Source organism: Enhydra lutris, unplaced genomic scaffold (genome assembly GCF_002288905.1).
Source record: "Enhydra lutris kenyoni isolate GAN:26980312 unplaced genomic scaffold, ASM228890v2 scaffoldscaffold12, whole genome shotgun sequence".
Taxonomy (NCBI): domain Eukaryota; kingdom Metazoa; phylum Chordata; class Mammalia; order Carnivora; family Mustelidae; genus Enhydra; species Enhydra lutris.
The window spans coordinates 73,282,008-73,297,790 of NW_019154096.1; the positions used below are offsets into that span (position 1 = coordinate 73,282,008).

At 49.4% G+C, this 15,783-nt stretch overlaps 1 protein-coding gene across 1 annotated transcript in view; it reads right to left on the bottom strand.

Annotated features, from left to right (window-relative positions):
- The window catches only part of LOC111145346 (carbohydrate sulfotransferase 15), a 33,164-nt gene extending 22,359 nt beyond the window's left edge, over positions 1-10,805 (bottom strand). Inside the window, exons 1-4 of the mRNA XM_022500197.1 lie at positions 9,756-10,805; positions 8,724-9,063; positions 6,665-6,811; positions 3,208-3,364 (exon numbers count right to left, since the gene is read on the bottom strand). Coding sequence (XP_022355905.1) covers positions 3,208-3,364; positions 6,665-6,811; positions 8,724-9,063; positions 9,756-10,301 — 1,190 coding nt within the window. The 5' untranslated portion in view covers positions 10,302-10,805. The remainder of the gene's footprint in view (positions 1-3,207; positions 3,365-6,664; positions 6,812-8,723; positions 9,064-9,755) is intronic.
- Between the last annotated feature and the right edge of the window lie 4,978 nt (positions 10,806-15,783).

The window sequence follows — 15,783 nt, forward strand, 5'->3', positions numbered from 1 at the left end:
AAAATGTCTGAATTGATGAACTATCTCCACTGAGGATGAGAAAGGCAAGAAATCTTCACTTTCGGGTTCTATAATAAATGGAGTATTTGACCCAGAAAGCAAGCAAGCAAACAAAGGGGTGACTACTTGGTGACATCTTTTGGCCCTTGAGCCTTCTAAAGGCAGGCAGGCTTTTGGCTGGGTCTGAGAGGCAAGTTGGGTAGGTCGTGCCTCTGGCTCACTGTCTGAACCTGGGCAGCACCATGGCCCTCCCCATTCAAAGGCTCGCCTATGGCGGTTGTGTTCTCAGAGGTAGAATCGGGACTGCAGAAGGAGAGGGCCACATGTAGGGAAGTTGACTCCACTCTCCAACAAGAGAGCCCGTGGTCTTTACCTTTGTCCTCACTGATCTCCCTGCTCAGAATGCTTCTTCCTCTCAACCACGTTCCTTCTTTGTTGACTTGGTAAACTCTTACTCATCCTTCAGAACCCAGCCTGGCTTTACCTCCTCCAAAAGGACTTTTCCCTACCTGAAGCTCATTCCCTCTTCTGAGCCACGTTCCCTCTTCTTCCCGCGGGATCCACAGACCATAACAACCACAGCCATTCCTGTCTTGCAACCAGCCGTGAGCTCCCCATGCCCGCGGCCTAGAACAGGACTGACACACACCAAGAAAGCCCAGAGACCGGTTCCCACTGGTCTACGCCCAGGGAGTGACAAAATGTCACAGTTTTCACTCTCTGGTCCCCCTGAGGTTGAGGCGCAGAGTGACCTTCCTCAGAACGAGGAACCAGGGAGATGTGACAGGAAGACATTCAGTGAGCAGAAAGCGCACTCTTGAGAGAATGTTCCAACCTTGTGAACTGCAGCTGTGGGCTGTCTGGGGGAGGGAGGCAGAGCAGCTGTGAAAACACTTCAGTGGGCGGCGAGGGGTCACTTAGTCACTGAGCCTTTCCTTTCAAGGCTGACAGTTACATAATCACGTCTGCACGAGAGCACCACTGGTTTGTATCAACTGTTCTTAGCCTGAGGGGGACCAACCCACTCCGTGAGCAGAAGGACCAAACTCCTGCCTCCAAAGTGCTGGAACGAGCAGGTAGGATGAGACGAGCTGTGCCGAGGGCGGCGGCTGCCTCAGCACCGGACCAGATGGATTCCTGAGGCTGAGAGAGGGACAGAACCAGAGCGGAACCATCTGGGGCACATAGATGTGTCTTGTGGTGTAGCACCAAGAGCGCTGCCGGGACGGAGATGGGGCCGAGAATCCAGCTCCCCTCTGACCAGATCACATTCACAGCCGCAAGGGCCATTTTGAGAGCTCTACTGAAGGGACAGAGAGAGAAATTCAGGGAGAACAAGCAGGGAGGGGACGTGAAGGCCTGTCCTTCTGGGGGCAACGGCGTGAAACAAATGAAGTGACATGTGAGACTGTATGTGCTTACTATCGTGTGTCTCACACACACACACACACACACACACACACACACACACACTGCACTTAGCTGCACAGGTAAGCAGTCTGGAAGAAAACATACCCAATATAAATAACAGCTATCAGATGGGAGACTATAGGTGCTTTTTTTTTTTTTTAAAGATTTTATTTATTTATTTGACATAGAGAGATCACAAGTAGGCAGAGAGGCAGTCAGAGAGAGAGGAGGAAGCAGGCTCCCTGCTGAGCAGAGAGCCCAATGCGGGCCTCGATCCCAGGACCCTGGGACCATGACCTGAGCTGAAGGCAGAGGCTTTAACCCACTGAGCCACCCAGGCGCCCTAGAGATGCTTTTTATAACAGTTCTCCTCTGTAGCTTTCCAGTACTTCCTCAGATTCCCACAACATGTCTCATTGTTGCCATTGGCAAGAATGTGTGGAAGGAAATGCGCACCCATCCAAGGAAGGTGTTCAGGGTCCCTTAGGTTCCTGGGGCCACTATCACAATCTTGTGGTCTGTAACTGCAGGAATTTAGTCTCTGGCACTTCTGAAAAATGCAAGTCTGAAATTCGGGTGTCGGCAGTGGGGGGGTTCCTCCTGGGGGTTCTGCAGGAGGGTCTCTTCCAGGCCTGTCTCCAGCTCCCAGTGCCAGCTGGCAACCCTAGGCGTTCCTTGGCCTGCAGACATGTCCCTCCAATCCTGTCCCCGTCATCACATGACTCTCTCCCTACGTCCGGATGTCCTCTTCTCACAAGGACACCAACCCCCGGCTTTGGGGCTACCCTAATCCGGTAGGACCTCATCTTGACCTGAGTCCATCTGCATAGACCCTGTTTTCAAACAAGATCACACACACCCATACGAGGGGCGGGGCTAGAACTTCAACGCATCCTTGGGAAGGGCACAATTCACCCCCTAACAAGAGGTAGGTAGAAAAGGGAGACACAGAGGGCCGGATCTGCTTCGATACCCGGCGGCCTCTCCCACTTGGGGAGAGTGACCCTTGGGTCTATGTGGCTCTATAGGGAAGAAACGGATCCAGCAAGATGCTCCCAAAAGACAGACTTGATTTCAAAGCAGGAGGAGTGTTGTAACAGAGCTGGACTGCTCATCTTGGGTGGGGACTCCCGCTTGAGGGTCCTGGAGTGGCCTGAGGGCTCCCCTCTCTGATGGGACGGTACGACACAGACCGTCCCACTAAGTGATTTTCAGGTCCCGGAAGCCCCCATCTTCCGCCATCCCCACCGGCTTCATTATGGCTCAAGCTTTGCCAGTGCCGGCCTGGCCACCCCCATGCTGTCCAGTCTCACACGAGCTGTGCCTTTCTTACGGCAAAGCAGCCCTGCCCATCATCTCTCCTCCTTTCGGTCTTCCCAGGAAAGCTAGAGATGGAACACTCAGAACTGACAGGGTTAAAGGCCTCGCCCACGTCAGGACATGAGGAATAGTGGGAGCCAAACCCCTCGGCAAACCCTGACGTCCCTAATTCCAAGGGGGTTTCACATGCCCTGACAGTCCCCAGGGAGGGTCCAACGTCCCCAGGTCAAACCGGCCAAAGGCTGAAGGCGCACAGACCACGGTCAGAAGGTCTAAGAAAACGATCCTCAATTTGTTTAGAGCCAGTGGAGATCGCACCAACAATAACATTTACATAGGAAATAGCAGTAACATTGCAAGTTAAGCTTGTTTATTTAAAAAAAAAAAAAAAAAGCAAGATCTTGTTCATGATGAGAAGGCAGGCTGTCCTTCAAAACTGCCTGTTCGCCCCAAATACAAGAAACCCAAAATGCTCACCTCTCTACAGGGTCCCTGAGCATGACGATCAGCTTGGCGTCGGGCTGAAAGGCGTGGATGAAGTCCTGGGTCAGGAAGGGCGGCTCCCCATCCGTGCTGTTGTCGTAGAAGAAGGTCCAGGCGTTGTTGTCCCACATGGTGGAAGCGCTGGCCTCCCCTGGAAGCAGAGGACCCCGAGAATGAGCAGCGCTGCGTGAGGGGCTCCCACGGGGCAGCTTGTGCGAGGGACAAAACCAGGCTCCACCATGAGCACATGGGACTTCAGGAAGAGGTGGCTGGCAAGGCCTCTCTGCCCCAGCGACCTCCCCTGCTCCCACCAGAGCTCTCTGTCTGGAAATCCAGGTGATGTGGGCAACAGTGAGCACCTGTTTACCTGTTTCCTCCCAGTTCCTCTCCAGGAGATGTTTAAAAAAAAAACAACAACCCTCTCCCAGCATCTGGCCTCCCAATTTCATGATATTTGACATTGCTCTCGGTACACAGCTCTGTGGCATTTTAAAGGGCCACTGAGAAGGTACTAGATGGTTCCCTTTGAAAAGCACCAGGGATGAAGGAGTCATTGGGGAAGTTGACCCTCATTAGGAAATTCAATGCAATCTGCATCAGATTCTCCAAGAGATCGCAATGCACAGCTGGCCCCGGGCATGCTCTGAGACCAAGCAAGAGGAAGATTTCTAAGGCTCATGGGACCTCCGTCTGGAGGTGCTGTGTCCTACATGCCCACACGCCCCATCGCCCTGCACACAGCTGGTGCTCAGTCCATGCTGACTAAGTGGACAGGGAATGGGTCCAGCACTTTCTCATTGTGGTCTGTATGAATGAAGGATGAAATGTGATACGCAGTCGAGGGTGGTCATGCGACCAAGATCCACACATTTCAACATCTCTCACTCAGATACTTGAACCAATTCCCTGACTTTTTTTTTTTTTTTCAGAAGACTCATCAGAGGTTTAGAAAGAAAGGCAAATCGATCAATTACATACAAATTCAATTTCCCGACATTTTACATGGGCATTTGATACATCTCAAAGTCACTTATTCAGGGAAAACTAGTGTCTTTGATCAGTGATGAGTGCATCACAATAAAGCAGGGAGTTGGCCGGGCCCTGTCTATTCTGTTGGACGTGCAATCACATCGAGGTGAGCATTTCTGTTCTGGTCTTTCCTTTCTTCTCTTTTTTGAAAGATAATACCTTAAGATACAGAAGAGACAAGTCAATCAGAAGTCCTTTGAAAATTCTACTCACAGTGAATACAAGAATATTAGAACAAGAGAAGTATCTGAAACGAAATTGACAAAATTCTGTCAAATATAATAAATGGACTACTTCTACAACCATAGAAACATCTGTCCATCCACCAGTCCATCCATCGGTCCGTCCATCTATCCACTCATCCTCTGTTCATTTCACATCCATTCATCCAGAAAGCATTCATCTGGTGTCTACTAGGTGCCTGGCACTGTGCTTGGCACTAGGGATAGGAGGGAAATAAGACAGACAATCCCCTCTCCTCTCCAACCTTACAATCTAGAGGGAAGCGGCAACTCCGTACACAACCATCTCCCCAGGCGAGCACATGGACGGGCAGAGCGGGGCACCATGAGAGCAGAGGCAGGGAACTTTCAGTGTGTCTAGAGCCCCACCCCCAAGAACCCAGCCCCTCGAATCCTTTGTCAGCCAGCCATTAGCCCAGACCACTGAGGAAAGGCTCTCTCTGACCCCTGAGCTGAGAAGAAGAAAGGTCCTTCTGCTCTCCCAAAGATCTCATCAGAGGAAGCGGAAGCAGAGCTGAATCACATTCTAGGCCTGGGAGGAGCCAGAATGGAGCTGGTCCAACCAGCCCATTGCACAGATGTGCAGGCTGAACTCAGGAACACGTAGACAACTCTCGTCACATGGCCCAGAGCTGGCTGGTGGCATGGGCGGGGCTAGCTGCCAGCTCTCCCCACGCCTCTCCTCTACATAAAACTTCCCGAACTCTGCTTTAGGTAAATATCAGAGTGGCAAATTTTTTCTCTAATTTTCCTTTTTAAATCTAGAAGTAAGTAAAATTAGAAAACCAAACTAAGGCTTTCCTTTTTCATTCATTATCTTGGACTCAATTTCCTAGCCCTAAGATGTATATTTTTAGCTCTTTCATAAGAACACAAGATTCTCCTAGAGGCATATGGTGTGGGAGTCACATGACACAAATATATGAATATAATAGTCAACTATTAATTAGACTTGTGATCTGGGGTGTGTGGACCCAAGGGTGCAAGAAAGTAACTAGTAGCCAATTCACACCAGGGCTGGGGTGGTATGGGACCTCATCCGGCTCTCACATCTTCATTTCTTTGCCTTAAAAAAACAAAACAATAAATAAATCAGGACTTAGGCATGTAAGCCTCTCTCCTAGGACAGGAAGAGTCAAAAGCAAAGAGCCATCTTTCAGATGGTTGATTACAATTCCTCTTGGTTGCTAACAGAGTCATCAAATTTGGAGAATCAAAATATAATAGATTTAGGAAAATTAAAAAGCAGATCACTGCCTCAGGTAACAAATTTAAGGAACATATGTGGCCAGACTTCACTCTTTCAGAAGGTCTAAGTGGGTAAATGTCTTCTCCTAAGCTGAATCCAAGACAAATAGGTAGGTTTTTTATAAAACGTTCTTGTGAACCAAAAAAAGAAAGAAAAAAAGATTATTAATCAAGCCACCCCATTGTGAATGTCTAAAGGCATTAACCTGACAATGGCTTGGCTTTTTCAACAGCAATTAGTCACCAACAATGCATTAGGGCTATATCTGTTTCTGGAGAGATGGCCTCTGTCTTCCCAGGGTCCTGGGGCCAAGGATTCCAAAAGCCACAGCAGTAAATCAATGACTCCTTGGTTAACTGTGCTTATGATCCCCCATCCAAACTTAGATCAGTACATCATAAAAAGAAACCAAGCCATGTGTGCTTAACTTAAATTTTTAAAAATGTCAATTTTTAGAAAAAACCATTTCAGGTACAAGGGAGCCTCCACAGAACTAAAAAAGTCCACTAAACATTTCTGCTTTACAGAAACTATGTCAGTAATGCAAACGTACATAGTGTTAAGAGCGATGGCCAGGTTAGGAAGTGGGCAGGCATCCTGCAACTGTCCCCCGGGCCAGAGCAAAAGCCGGGCCAGCCCCAGAGCAGAGGGTGCCCAGTGGGAGTGGGCCCCCTCTCCCAGCATCTGGCCTCCCAATTTCATGATATCTGACATTGCTCAGGGTACACAGCTCTGTGGCATTTTAAAGGCCCACTGAGAAGGTACTAGAAGGTTCCCTTTGAAAAGCGCCCAGAGATGAAGGAGTCGTTGGGGGAAGCTGACCCTCATTAGGAAATTCGATGCACTCTGCATCAGATTCTCCAAGAAATCACAATGCACAGCTGGCCCCAGGCCGGAGCGGCCCCTCTGGGGACCCCCCCAGAAGCCGTACCGATAAGGATCCTAGTCATCCTGCTCTCCTCCTTCGCAGAGCCGGCCTGCAGGCCTTGATGAATCTGGTGTGCGGCCAGGTCAAAGAGGTCCAGGTAATCTTCCACAGGGTAGCGGTCCCGAAGCCCATCTCTCAGGCGGACAATCCCTACGAGAACCAAGAAGCAGGAGTTACTGAGGACGAAGTGGCCACTGCTGGGGGGTGGCCTCCTGGGGAGGGGCTGAGAGGGATGTCAAGGCCCCAGGGACCCAGCTGCAGCAGCTGAGGCTCTACCCTTGTGAGCTGCCAGAAGGGGCTGGCAGTGAGAATATTTGCAAACTGGCCGTCCTCTCACCTGCTCACTCAAGGGACCACCATTCAGCTGCAAGTGGCAGCTTCCAGGATGGCGCACCTGTTAGAGAACGATCAGTGCATCTGTTTGGAGAGCCAGGCTTGGGGCTGGCTGACAGGTGCCCTCGGTGGTGGGCGGGGGGAGTGGCTGAACAGCAACGCACACAGTGTATCAAACAGGAATGGGAGGGTTACTATTTTTTTTTTAGATTTTATTTATTTGAGAGAGAGAGAGAGAGAGAAAATGAGCAGGGGAGGGGCAGAGGAGGAAGAAGCCTCCCTTGCTGAGTGGGGAGCCTGATGCGGGGCTCAATCCTAGGACCCTAAGATCATGATCTGAGTTGAAGGCAGATGCTTAACTGACTAGCCCTCCAAGTTCCCCAGAAAAGAGAGTTTTTATCTGAGCTTCTATCTCTGGCCTGTTTGATCAAGCAGCTTGTCTGTCCATCCAAACAAGGGTAATCATCCCGGAATCCTGGGACATGTGGTTGAACCCACTAGTTATTCTGCCATTGGTCAATGCAGCTGAAATTTGCCCCTTGGCTTAAAAGTGGGTCAATTTCATGTGCAACTCTATTAGCAACACACTGCCCCCAAACCACAGCTACCAAGGTTAACGGAAAGTGGAGAGAAAATGTCCCATGGGCACAAGAGCAAGAGGTTCAAGGAGACTCTGAGTAAAGGATCCAACAACCACGCCCCTGCGCTTCCCTCGTCCCAGCCAGTAGGAGGCTGGTTCTCATTAGGGCAAATGGTGACCTGTGCAGGGAGAGCACGCTACGTGACGCCAAGGCTCCCGCAGCTGCCTCTGCCAAACCACAAAAGACACATTTACCCTTCTGTTCGTTCACTCCAGGAAGAACATCAAAACATCGAATTGATTAAGTCAATTTGTCAGGAGACAAGCAGGACTTGGTCTCAACTTAGGCTCTACGAAGGAACTATTTTAAAAAATTCCCTTCTAAGCAACCAGTCCTTTACATGAAACATGCCCTCGAGTCCCGCCCCAGCTTTGGCATTTGTCAAAGTGACCGAACGTCTCCTGGCAGAAGGGAAAATGTTAAGAAGAGGAAACAGTGACCCGAGGGCTGTGGGGTGGCTCAGACTAGGTGGGGACCATGTCCACGGTCACCCAGAATCATGTCCATGTGATTTTCCTTCTGAGCTTAAGGCAGAGGGACAGAGCAGGTCGGACAAAAAATGAGGCCCAAAGACTCACAGCTCTCAAAGGAGCCAGCCAGAAGCTTGAAACTCACCCCGTGTGGCAACCTTTCTTCCTGCAGTGTCCCTCTGGGGTGGGGAGCCCTGGGGACAACACAGCAGAGCTGGGGTGGGGACAGCCCCAGGAAAACGCCCACCTGGCATCTGGCACTTACCACTCACCACTGGCGGGGGTACCAAAGGTCTTCAGGGCAAAAACAGCCACCATTCTGCACCCTTCCCCTTGCCCTGCACAGTTGGCACTCAATAAATGCTCTCTGGATGGCTGGGAGTTGCATCCAGCCCCGTGGGTATTTGTGCGAGGAGCCCGGACTAGCCAACTGCCTGCTCTCTGCCTCTCGGGGTGTTTCCTCATCGCCCGCCCTGCCTCCCTGGCGGCCCTGAGCATCCTGCCTGGCCCCGCCTACCGACACGGGCGAAGCAATGCTGAAAAACTGAGGACAGAGACAGGAGGCGGGGCCAGGAAGGCTCACCCCGCCCACACGCAGGCCCCGCCCGTCGCGCTTACCAAAGCGCTTCCGGGTCCACCAGTGCGGCTCCTTGATGGCGGAGAACTTGACTTCCGGGTGCAGCCGGAGGCGATCGTAGAGGTCAGTGGTGCCGCACTTGGGCTGCCCGATGATGTAGAAGCGCGGCAGGCAGCGGAGGCGGAAGTGCTTCCCGCTGGCGTGCGACAGGTGGCCCCAGAAGGCCTTGCGCAGGGCGTCGAAGGTGGAGCGGAAGCGCTTGGAGTAGAGCACGTAGGAGTTGGTCAGGTACGGGTCGGTGGTGTTGCGGCCCGTGAACTCCTCGTACCAACAGGGGCTCTTGCTATTTGGAAGAAATTTATTGGGGATTACTGAAAACATCTGCAACGAAAGAGAAAAAGAGGGAGAGACAGACGAAGGCGGGAAGTTAGCAAAAACATGTTCTCACCACGCCGTGGTCATGCCCTGATCCCCACTACGGTGTTCACATGTGACGTATTATTTGACAAGGACAAAACACTGAAATAAAGCAAAAGGTGGTGCATGGCCAAGGCCGTGTTTTTCCTTAGCCCAAAATAAAACTAAAATCTGGAGAGACAAGATAAAAGCTTCCTCAAAATCCAGCCTACACGCACACGCCGGCACGCACCACAATCTAATTAAATTTCACAGTTGGAATCTCTTCACTAGTTGTGTATTTAAATGACCATTAGAGACAAAAATGCTAATTAGGGCACAATAGAAATAGGAGGATAGTGATCTACAGAAACAAGCTGAACCACCATGGCAGCGAGTCAAGTCCCCGTTCTGCGAAGGGGTGGCCCTTGGGTGTATCTAGCGTCGCATCCAGTACCTCGAATTTCCTCCTTGGTGTAAACATCGTGAACACACAGCCCTTTCCCAGTGCCCACGCAACTGTGAGACTATCAAACTATCCTCATTGCACACCTCAGAAATTTTTTGGTCATTTTTCTTCACTGTGTTTCCCAAAGATGGTGACAGCAAAAGGAAGCATCTATTTTTAAAAATCAATCCATCCCTCAATCAATCCAGATTAGCACAAGGCTACTCACATGCAATTCCTGCTTCTTGAGATCTTCTCTGTCTGGGAGCTGCCTGGTGGTGAACTCGATCCTGGCGGTGATGCTGTTAATAATTAATTTAATGCTTGGGTAGTCTTTCACATATGAAATATTATTTACAGAGGGCTGGTGGTGATGTTCTTTCGTGTCACTCGGGTTCTCGCCATCCATCAAGCTGGGATTGCTGGGGAAGGCTCCGTAATGGAAAGGCGAGGAGATCAGAAGCTCTTGGTGGGCTCCAGAAAGGATGTAAGATGCCATCACCAAGGTCATGATCATCAATCCAAACACGAGGCTGCATCGCTTCCCCTTCTTGAAGCGCAGAAACCTGCCCCAGCTCTCATTCCCCTCAGCCCTCACCTCGAGGACAGCAAGCAAGTTCATCTGCTTACCGTCTACACGGAGCACAATTTTGTTCTCTCCTTTGCAGGCGGGGCACTCCAGGTGACCGTGAAGGGGGCCCCCTCCGCAGCCGACCTGCTGTTTGTGCTCGTTGTTGGGCAACAACTGGATGCAGCAATTAATACAGTGCCTCATGGTAATGCCCTTGGACGGCTGGCCCCCAGAGCCATGGGCGAGCCCCTGGGGAGCCCGGATGCGTGCAAGTAGTGCTGGAAAAACTTTAAGGATGTCTTTTGATTAGATAAGATGGTCTTAAGGCACAAGCAACAGACACAAATAGAATGTAAAAATGAGCAGGCACCAAAGCCCTGGAGAAAGAGTAAGGGCCTTCTTTGGTTCAACTCCGAAAGACAACAGAAAGACGTGCTCTCCTACTGTCATGTTCTGTAAGCAGCCCTGCAAGCTTGGAAAAGTCCCCAAGTGTGGGAGCGAGTCTGCCTGTCCTTCAGGTTTTTCCCATGGCACAAAATGAAGTGTAAGATTTCTCGCTGGAGGACATAGAGACACTCAGGAGATCGGAAGGGCTCATGGTCTCAGTGAGGCATGGGTCGGCACGCCATCCTTGGAGAGCCCCGTGAAGATTTCTTCTTCTACATCCCACACTCCTTTAAAATGTTTCCTCCTCAGGGGGGAGCAAAATCTTTAAAATGTCAGATTACCTGAACAACAAAGAAAAGAGGTTTTATTACATGATGTGATGATAGCCATAACCCTGGGATCACTTTCCCAGGAGAGAAGCTCTCTTTTCCACTCCTAGGTTTCAGTCACTCTGCTGGGTCACGAGCAAGTCACAGAAAATCACGTGGGATAAAAGGAGAGCTTTTGGAGCTCCCCATCAAACACCTTATTTTTTGCACAGCCCCTAGATCCTCTAATGCCCAGCCACACCACAGCTAAGTACTGATCTCCGAATCTCAAGACTTCGTAGTCGTTCCCAGATGCGTGCACGGTCAGTGACTTTAAGTTGAGAGATGAATTTAAGTATCCATGCTTTAAAATCCACAAAATATCCAAGAAGCAGCCCAGTGAGGAGAGGAGTATGCAGAGAAAATATGTTTCCTCTCTCCCAATAGCACCCATAGTCTGTTACCAAGAACTAACCTTTATCATCGGCTTAGGAGGCAAAAGTTAATGAAAATTTAGAAACACTGAAATGATTCTCTCCTTCAGTAGAGTGCATCATATTAAAAAAAAAAAAAAAAAAACATTTGACTTTAAGTTATTAAGCAATTAAACCCAATGTGCTGTATTCCCCTGAGTAACATAACACTCAGACCCTGAAATCATTTTTCACTTTCATCATCCGGGGGAAAAAATGATTCTTAAAAATCCATTAACAGAATTCTGTGGTTAGAAAATGTATTGTTGCCCAAACGATGACACTTCTTTGTAGATGCTGTAAAAACAGCAAAAAAGTAGACTTCATTTCCAATAATGGCAGACCACCACTAACTAGCTGTGGGACCTCCAGGGGGCCATATAACGTCTCTGAGCTTTGCCTCCCTCCCCAGTAAAATCAGGGCAAGAGTACCTCACTTACAAGCTTGAAGCCAGTATTAAATTAGCTAACACACATAAAGAGTTTGCTTAATGTCTGCCCATAGTTATTTGCATCCCAAAAGGTAGGCAACATTCATAACAGCATCATCAGTGACCATTAAAATTATGTTTTTTAATTGTCAGTGAATGCCAAGGATGTTCAAAGTGGAATCAAAGATGGGAGATCCTATCCCATTATTTTTCCTTAGGGCTTGAGAGTTACCCAAAGGCCGTAGACTCACCTCCAACTTGGCACACACACACAGCCCTCAAACGATCCTACTGGTCCCCAGAGAAGGTAGGATTAACCAACTCTGCATTAAAGCCTGCTCGTATTGGTTGGAGGCTGAACAATGAGGACTCACCAGCAGGAACCTTCCCTTCTCTTGGACAGAAAAGCCCCTGCTTTATCAAAATACGCTGACCAAGAAAAAGCCAAGTAGCGCTTCCTAAAACGTCTCCCTCTCAGTGTTCTGCATCTTGTTGATATGTGCTCTGTGCTTAAATGACTCAAGGAAAAGTTAAGCTGAACACAATCAGACTTCTTTACAACAGGACTTTTGGGGGTCTTGAATATGCTAATGAGCCCTGGGAGTCCACAGGACAAGACTAGAAGATGCAAAATTTCCAAAACATAATTGGCCATGGAATTCTCACTAATGTCACAAGGAACCAGCTTGAGAAATGCTAGTTAAGGGAGGCCGAGATTGGGGTCAAGGCAGTTCTGGGAAGAGCAGAGGAGTGGGGGTGTGCGGGAACAAACTATTCTGGAACCAGGCCAACACCCGGGGCTCTGCCGCCCGCTCATCTCTGAGAGAAGTTGGAGGGACGTGACAGGAACCTCAAGGCTCAAATCCCTGCCTCCCACTCGCTCAACCACCTCTGACCCATCACTTGGTACAAACAATTCTTCCAAACCAAAGAAACAAAAGGGCAAGATCCCCTACTTGGAAATCCTATTGCTAAGCCAAGAAAACATTTTTTTTATATGTTGAAGACAAGGCCAAGCGGGGCTAAAAGGAGCCTCCAACCAGGATCTCAGTGGGGAGTGTGTTCACACCCTTCTGTGCCTCTGGCTGCAGAAAGTCTAATTAGATTTTTTTAAAAAGAAAAAAGACAGAGTCTTTGAAGCTCCAAGACAAGAATGTACAAAATCTGGACCCAACAGAATGGGCAAAATATTCCTAAACAAAAACAAAGGTTTCTTCTAACAAGCCAACTAACTGGGTCATCGGGGAAGCTGACAGGCTCAACAGGGAGGCTCTGGGATGTGGTGAGCCCAAACATTCGTACCCCTGGGCAGGCTGCACCCTCTAGCCAGACCTACTCCAGTCTCACTTCTTAACACAGAACAGGGAGCTGAGACCTGGGGTGACAACTCATTCACTTGTTTGTTCTTCTGTTAGGCAGATCCGTTCTGAGGGGCAAGCCTGGGGCAGGTAGTGCTGGAGGTGCGTTTGGGTCATGGAGACCCAAAGCCAACGGAAGACAGAGGGGAACAGAATACAAAATGAACATGTGGTCTTTGTCCCCAGTTCCCAGCAAATAGCTTCTAAAACCCTTGGAATTTCCTCAGTGAAGGAGTGAGAGGAGCATCTTGTTGTTATTCATAACAAGCCCCATTCAACCACAGCTGAATTTATGCTAATGAGATGACTCTTGTGGGAAAGCCCCCCCGCATAGCTTCAGGATGGGGCTCGTGGCCAGAAAGCCCAAGCCTCCATTAGACGGTCAGAAGGTTGGAACTTAGAGCCCCACTTCCCCAACCTCCAGGGAGGCCAGTGAGGGAATTGTCAAGGCCAATGATTTATTAATCATTGCTGATTTATTAATCATAATATTAATCATGCTGTTTTTACAGCATCTACAAAGAAGTGTCATGTAACAGAACCTCTATAAAAACCCCCAAAAGGACAGGATTCAGAGAGCTTTCTAGCTGGTGAATTCGTGGAGGTGCCGGGAGAGTGGCTCCGCGCCCCTCCCCCCAGGTCTTACGCCAGGCGTGTCTTCCCTCTGGCTCTTCCATAGTTGTATCCTTTATAACAAACTGATAATAGTAAATAAGGCACTTTCCTGAGTTCTCAGCATGGGTCTAAGGAATTATCAGACCTAAGGAGGGCCTTGTGGGAACCTTGGAACTGGCAGCTGGATCAGACAGAAGCTGGGTAGCCTTTGGACCCCGAGGCTTGTAACCGGCATCTGAAGTGGGGTAATCCTGGGGGTCTGAACCCTTAACTTGTGGGGTCTATGCAAGCTCTGGTTAGTTACTATCAGAATTAAACTGAATTGTAGGGCAATTCAGCTGGTGTCTGGAGAGTTGGAGTTTGTTGTCACGGGGAAACAATATATAATTACCCTACAAGTTTTACTGAAACATATGACCAGTATCTAGTATGAAAACACCCCTTGACGATATCGATTAAAAATAAATCCTATGGGGGCGCCTGGGTGGCTCAGTTGGTTAAGCAACTGCCTTCGGCTCAGGTCATGATCCTGGAGTCCTGGGATCGAGTCCCACATCGACTCCCTGCTCGGCGGGGAGGCTGCTTCTCCCGCTGATCTCTCTCTCCTCTCATGCTCTCTCTCTCTCTCTCTCTCTCAAATAAATAAATAAAATCATTAAAAAAATAAATAAATCCTATGACCATATCCCACACATGGCTGTGGCCCTTGTCAGTGCAGGGCCTGGGGTTTTGAGGCTTCCAGACCAAGCCCTGGCTGAATGGATGGGAGTTGTACAGAAGAAACCGGGGCAGAGGGGCTTTTCCCCACCTGGAGCTTATATGTTGCCAGAGTTAGGGGCTGCGGGGCAAGAGCCAATGACCACGACAATGTCAGGCACCGAAGAAGGTTGTGAAGGAAACACAAAGGGAGAGTACAAGGAAACTGCGATGACAGGCCTTCTCTAACGCAGCACTAGACCCAGGTCATTCTTGTAGTCAGGGGCTGCTCTGTACACTGACCTCCATCCCCAGGTGAGACTTGCATCCCAACAGGAAAGGGAGTCCGGCAGCAGGATGTCCAGAGAACAGTAGTTGGGGGAGGGGGGTAACATCTGAATGATGAGAAGGAAGCCAGCCACGCGGGGCTCAGGAGAAGTAAAGACCCTGTGAAGGACAGAAGCTGGGGAGTAAACCCCAGGGGGACCCCCAGGAGGATGGAACCCTGGGCTTTGGGACAGATGGGGGCTAGGAACCAGAAGCCAGATCCTGTAGGGTCTGGAAGGTAGGATCCCGGGCTGACGTTTGTCCAAGCGCAAAAAAGCATGCACGCCACGTATTCTCTCAAAAGGACCTTTACAAGACGTATAACTATTAACCAACATAATCCAGTGAAGAAAAATCGAATTAATGTGACTGTTGAAGGGAAAAGGGATTGCTGTTATACTCCTGAACTGGCCTTTCCCAAACGCCGCAAACCATCCTGAGAACAGTGCCGCGGGAACCGAACACTCAGGTAGTTCTCCCTTAAAAAAAACAAGCAGCACACATCCCTTGCGCTTTACCTATCTGGAATGTTCCCACTTTGGTGCCTGTCGACTCAGATGAGTCAGGACCCCTGGCACGCCCATGCGGGTACTAAACCAAAGTACTCAGGTGTACATTTCAGTGAGCTCGCTTCCCAGCCCCGGCTCAGCGCTGTGCCCGACAGAGGCAGACAGCAAGTGTGGGAACCCGGACCCCTGTGCGAGATCAGATGACTGGTCCCAAAATAGAAAGCGTTCAATTACCCAGCCCTGGCTAGGATGCCCCCTATTAACCTATGCACCCCAAGCATCATTAGCAAGCCATTTATAACAAAATTGTAATTGAGAGACCCAGAAATACCACTTTAGAGTAAGTAATTGAATGCCCCCTCGGTGTAAGATCGATAAAGGGCATCCAATTTCACCCTAGGAAAAACTTATTAAATTATTGTAGCTATGAGCTGATACAGCAGAAGATGTACAAAACTTCAAAAGAAATCTGGATGGATTTAAATAAATAGCTTCATTTAGGTAGACCATTTACATCTGCCCTCGGGGAGGAGAAAGGAAAAAAATAGCTAATTACATTATTTTACTTGAATGTTTTAAGGG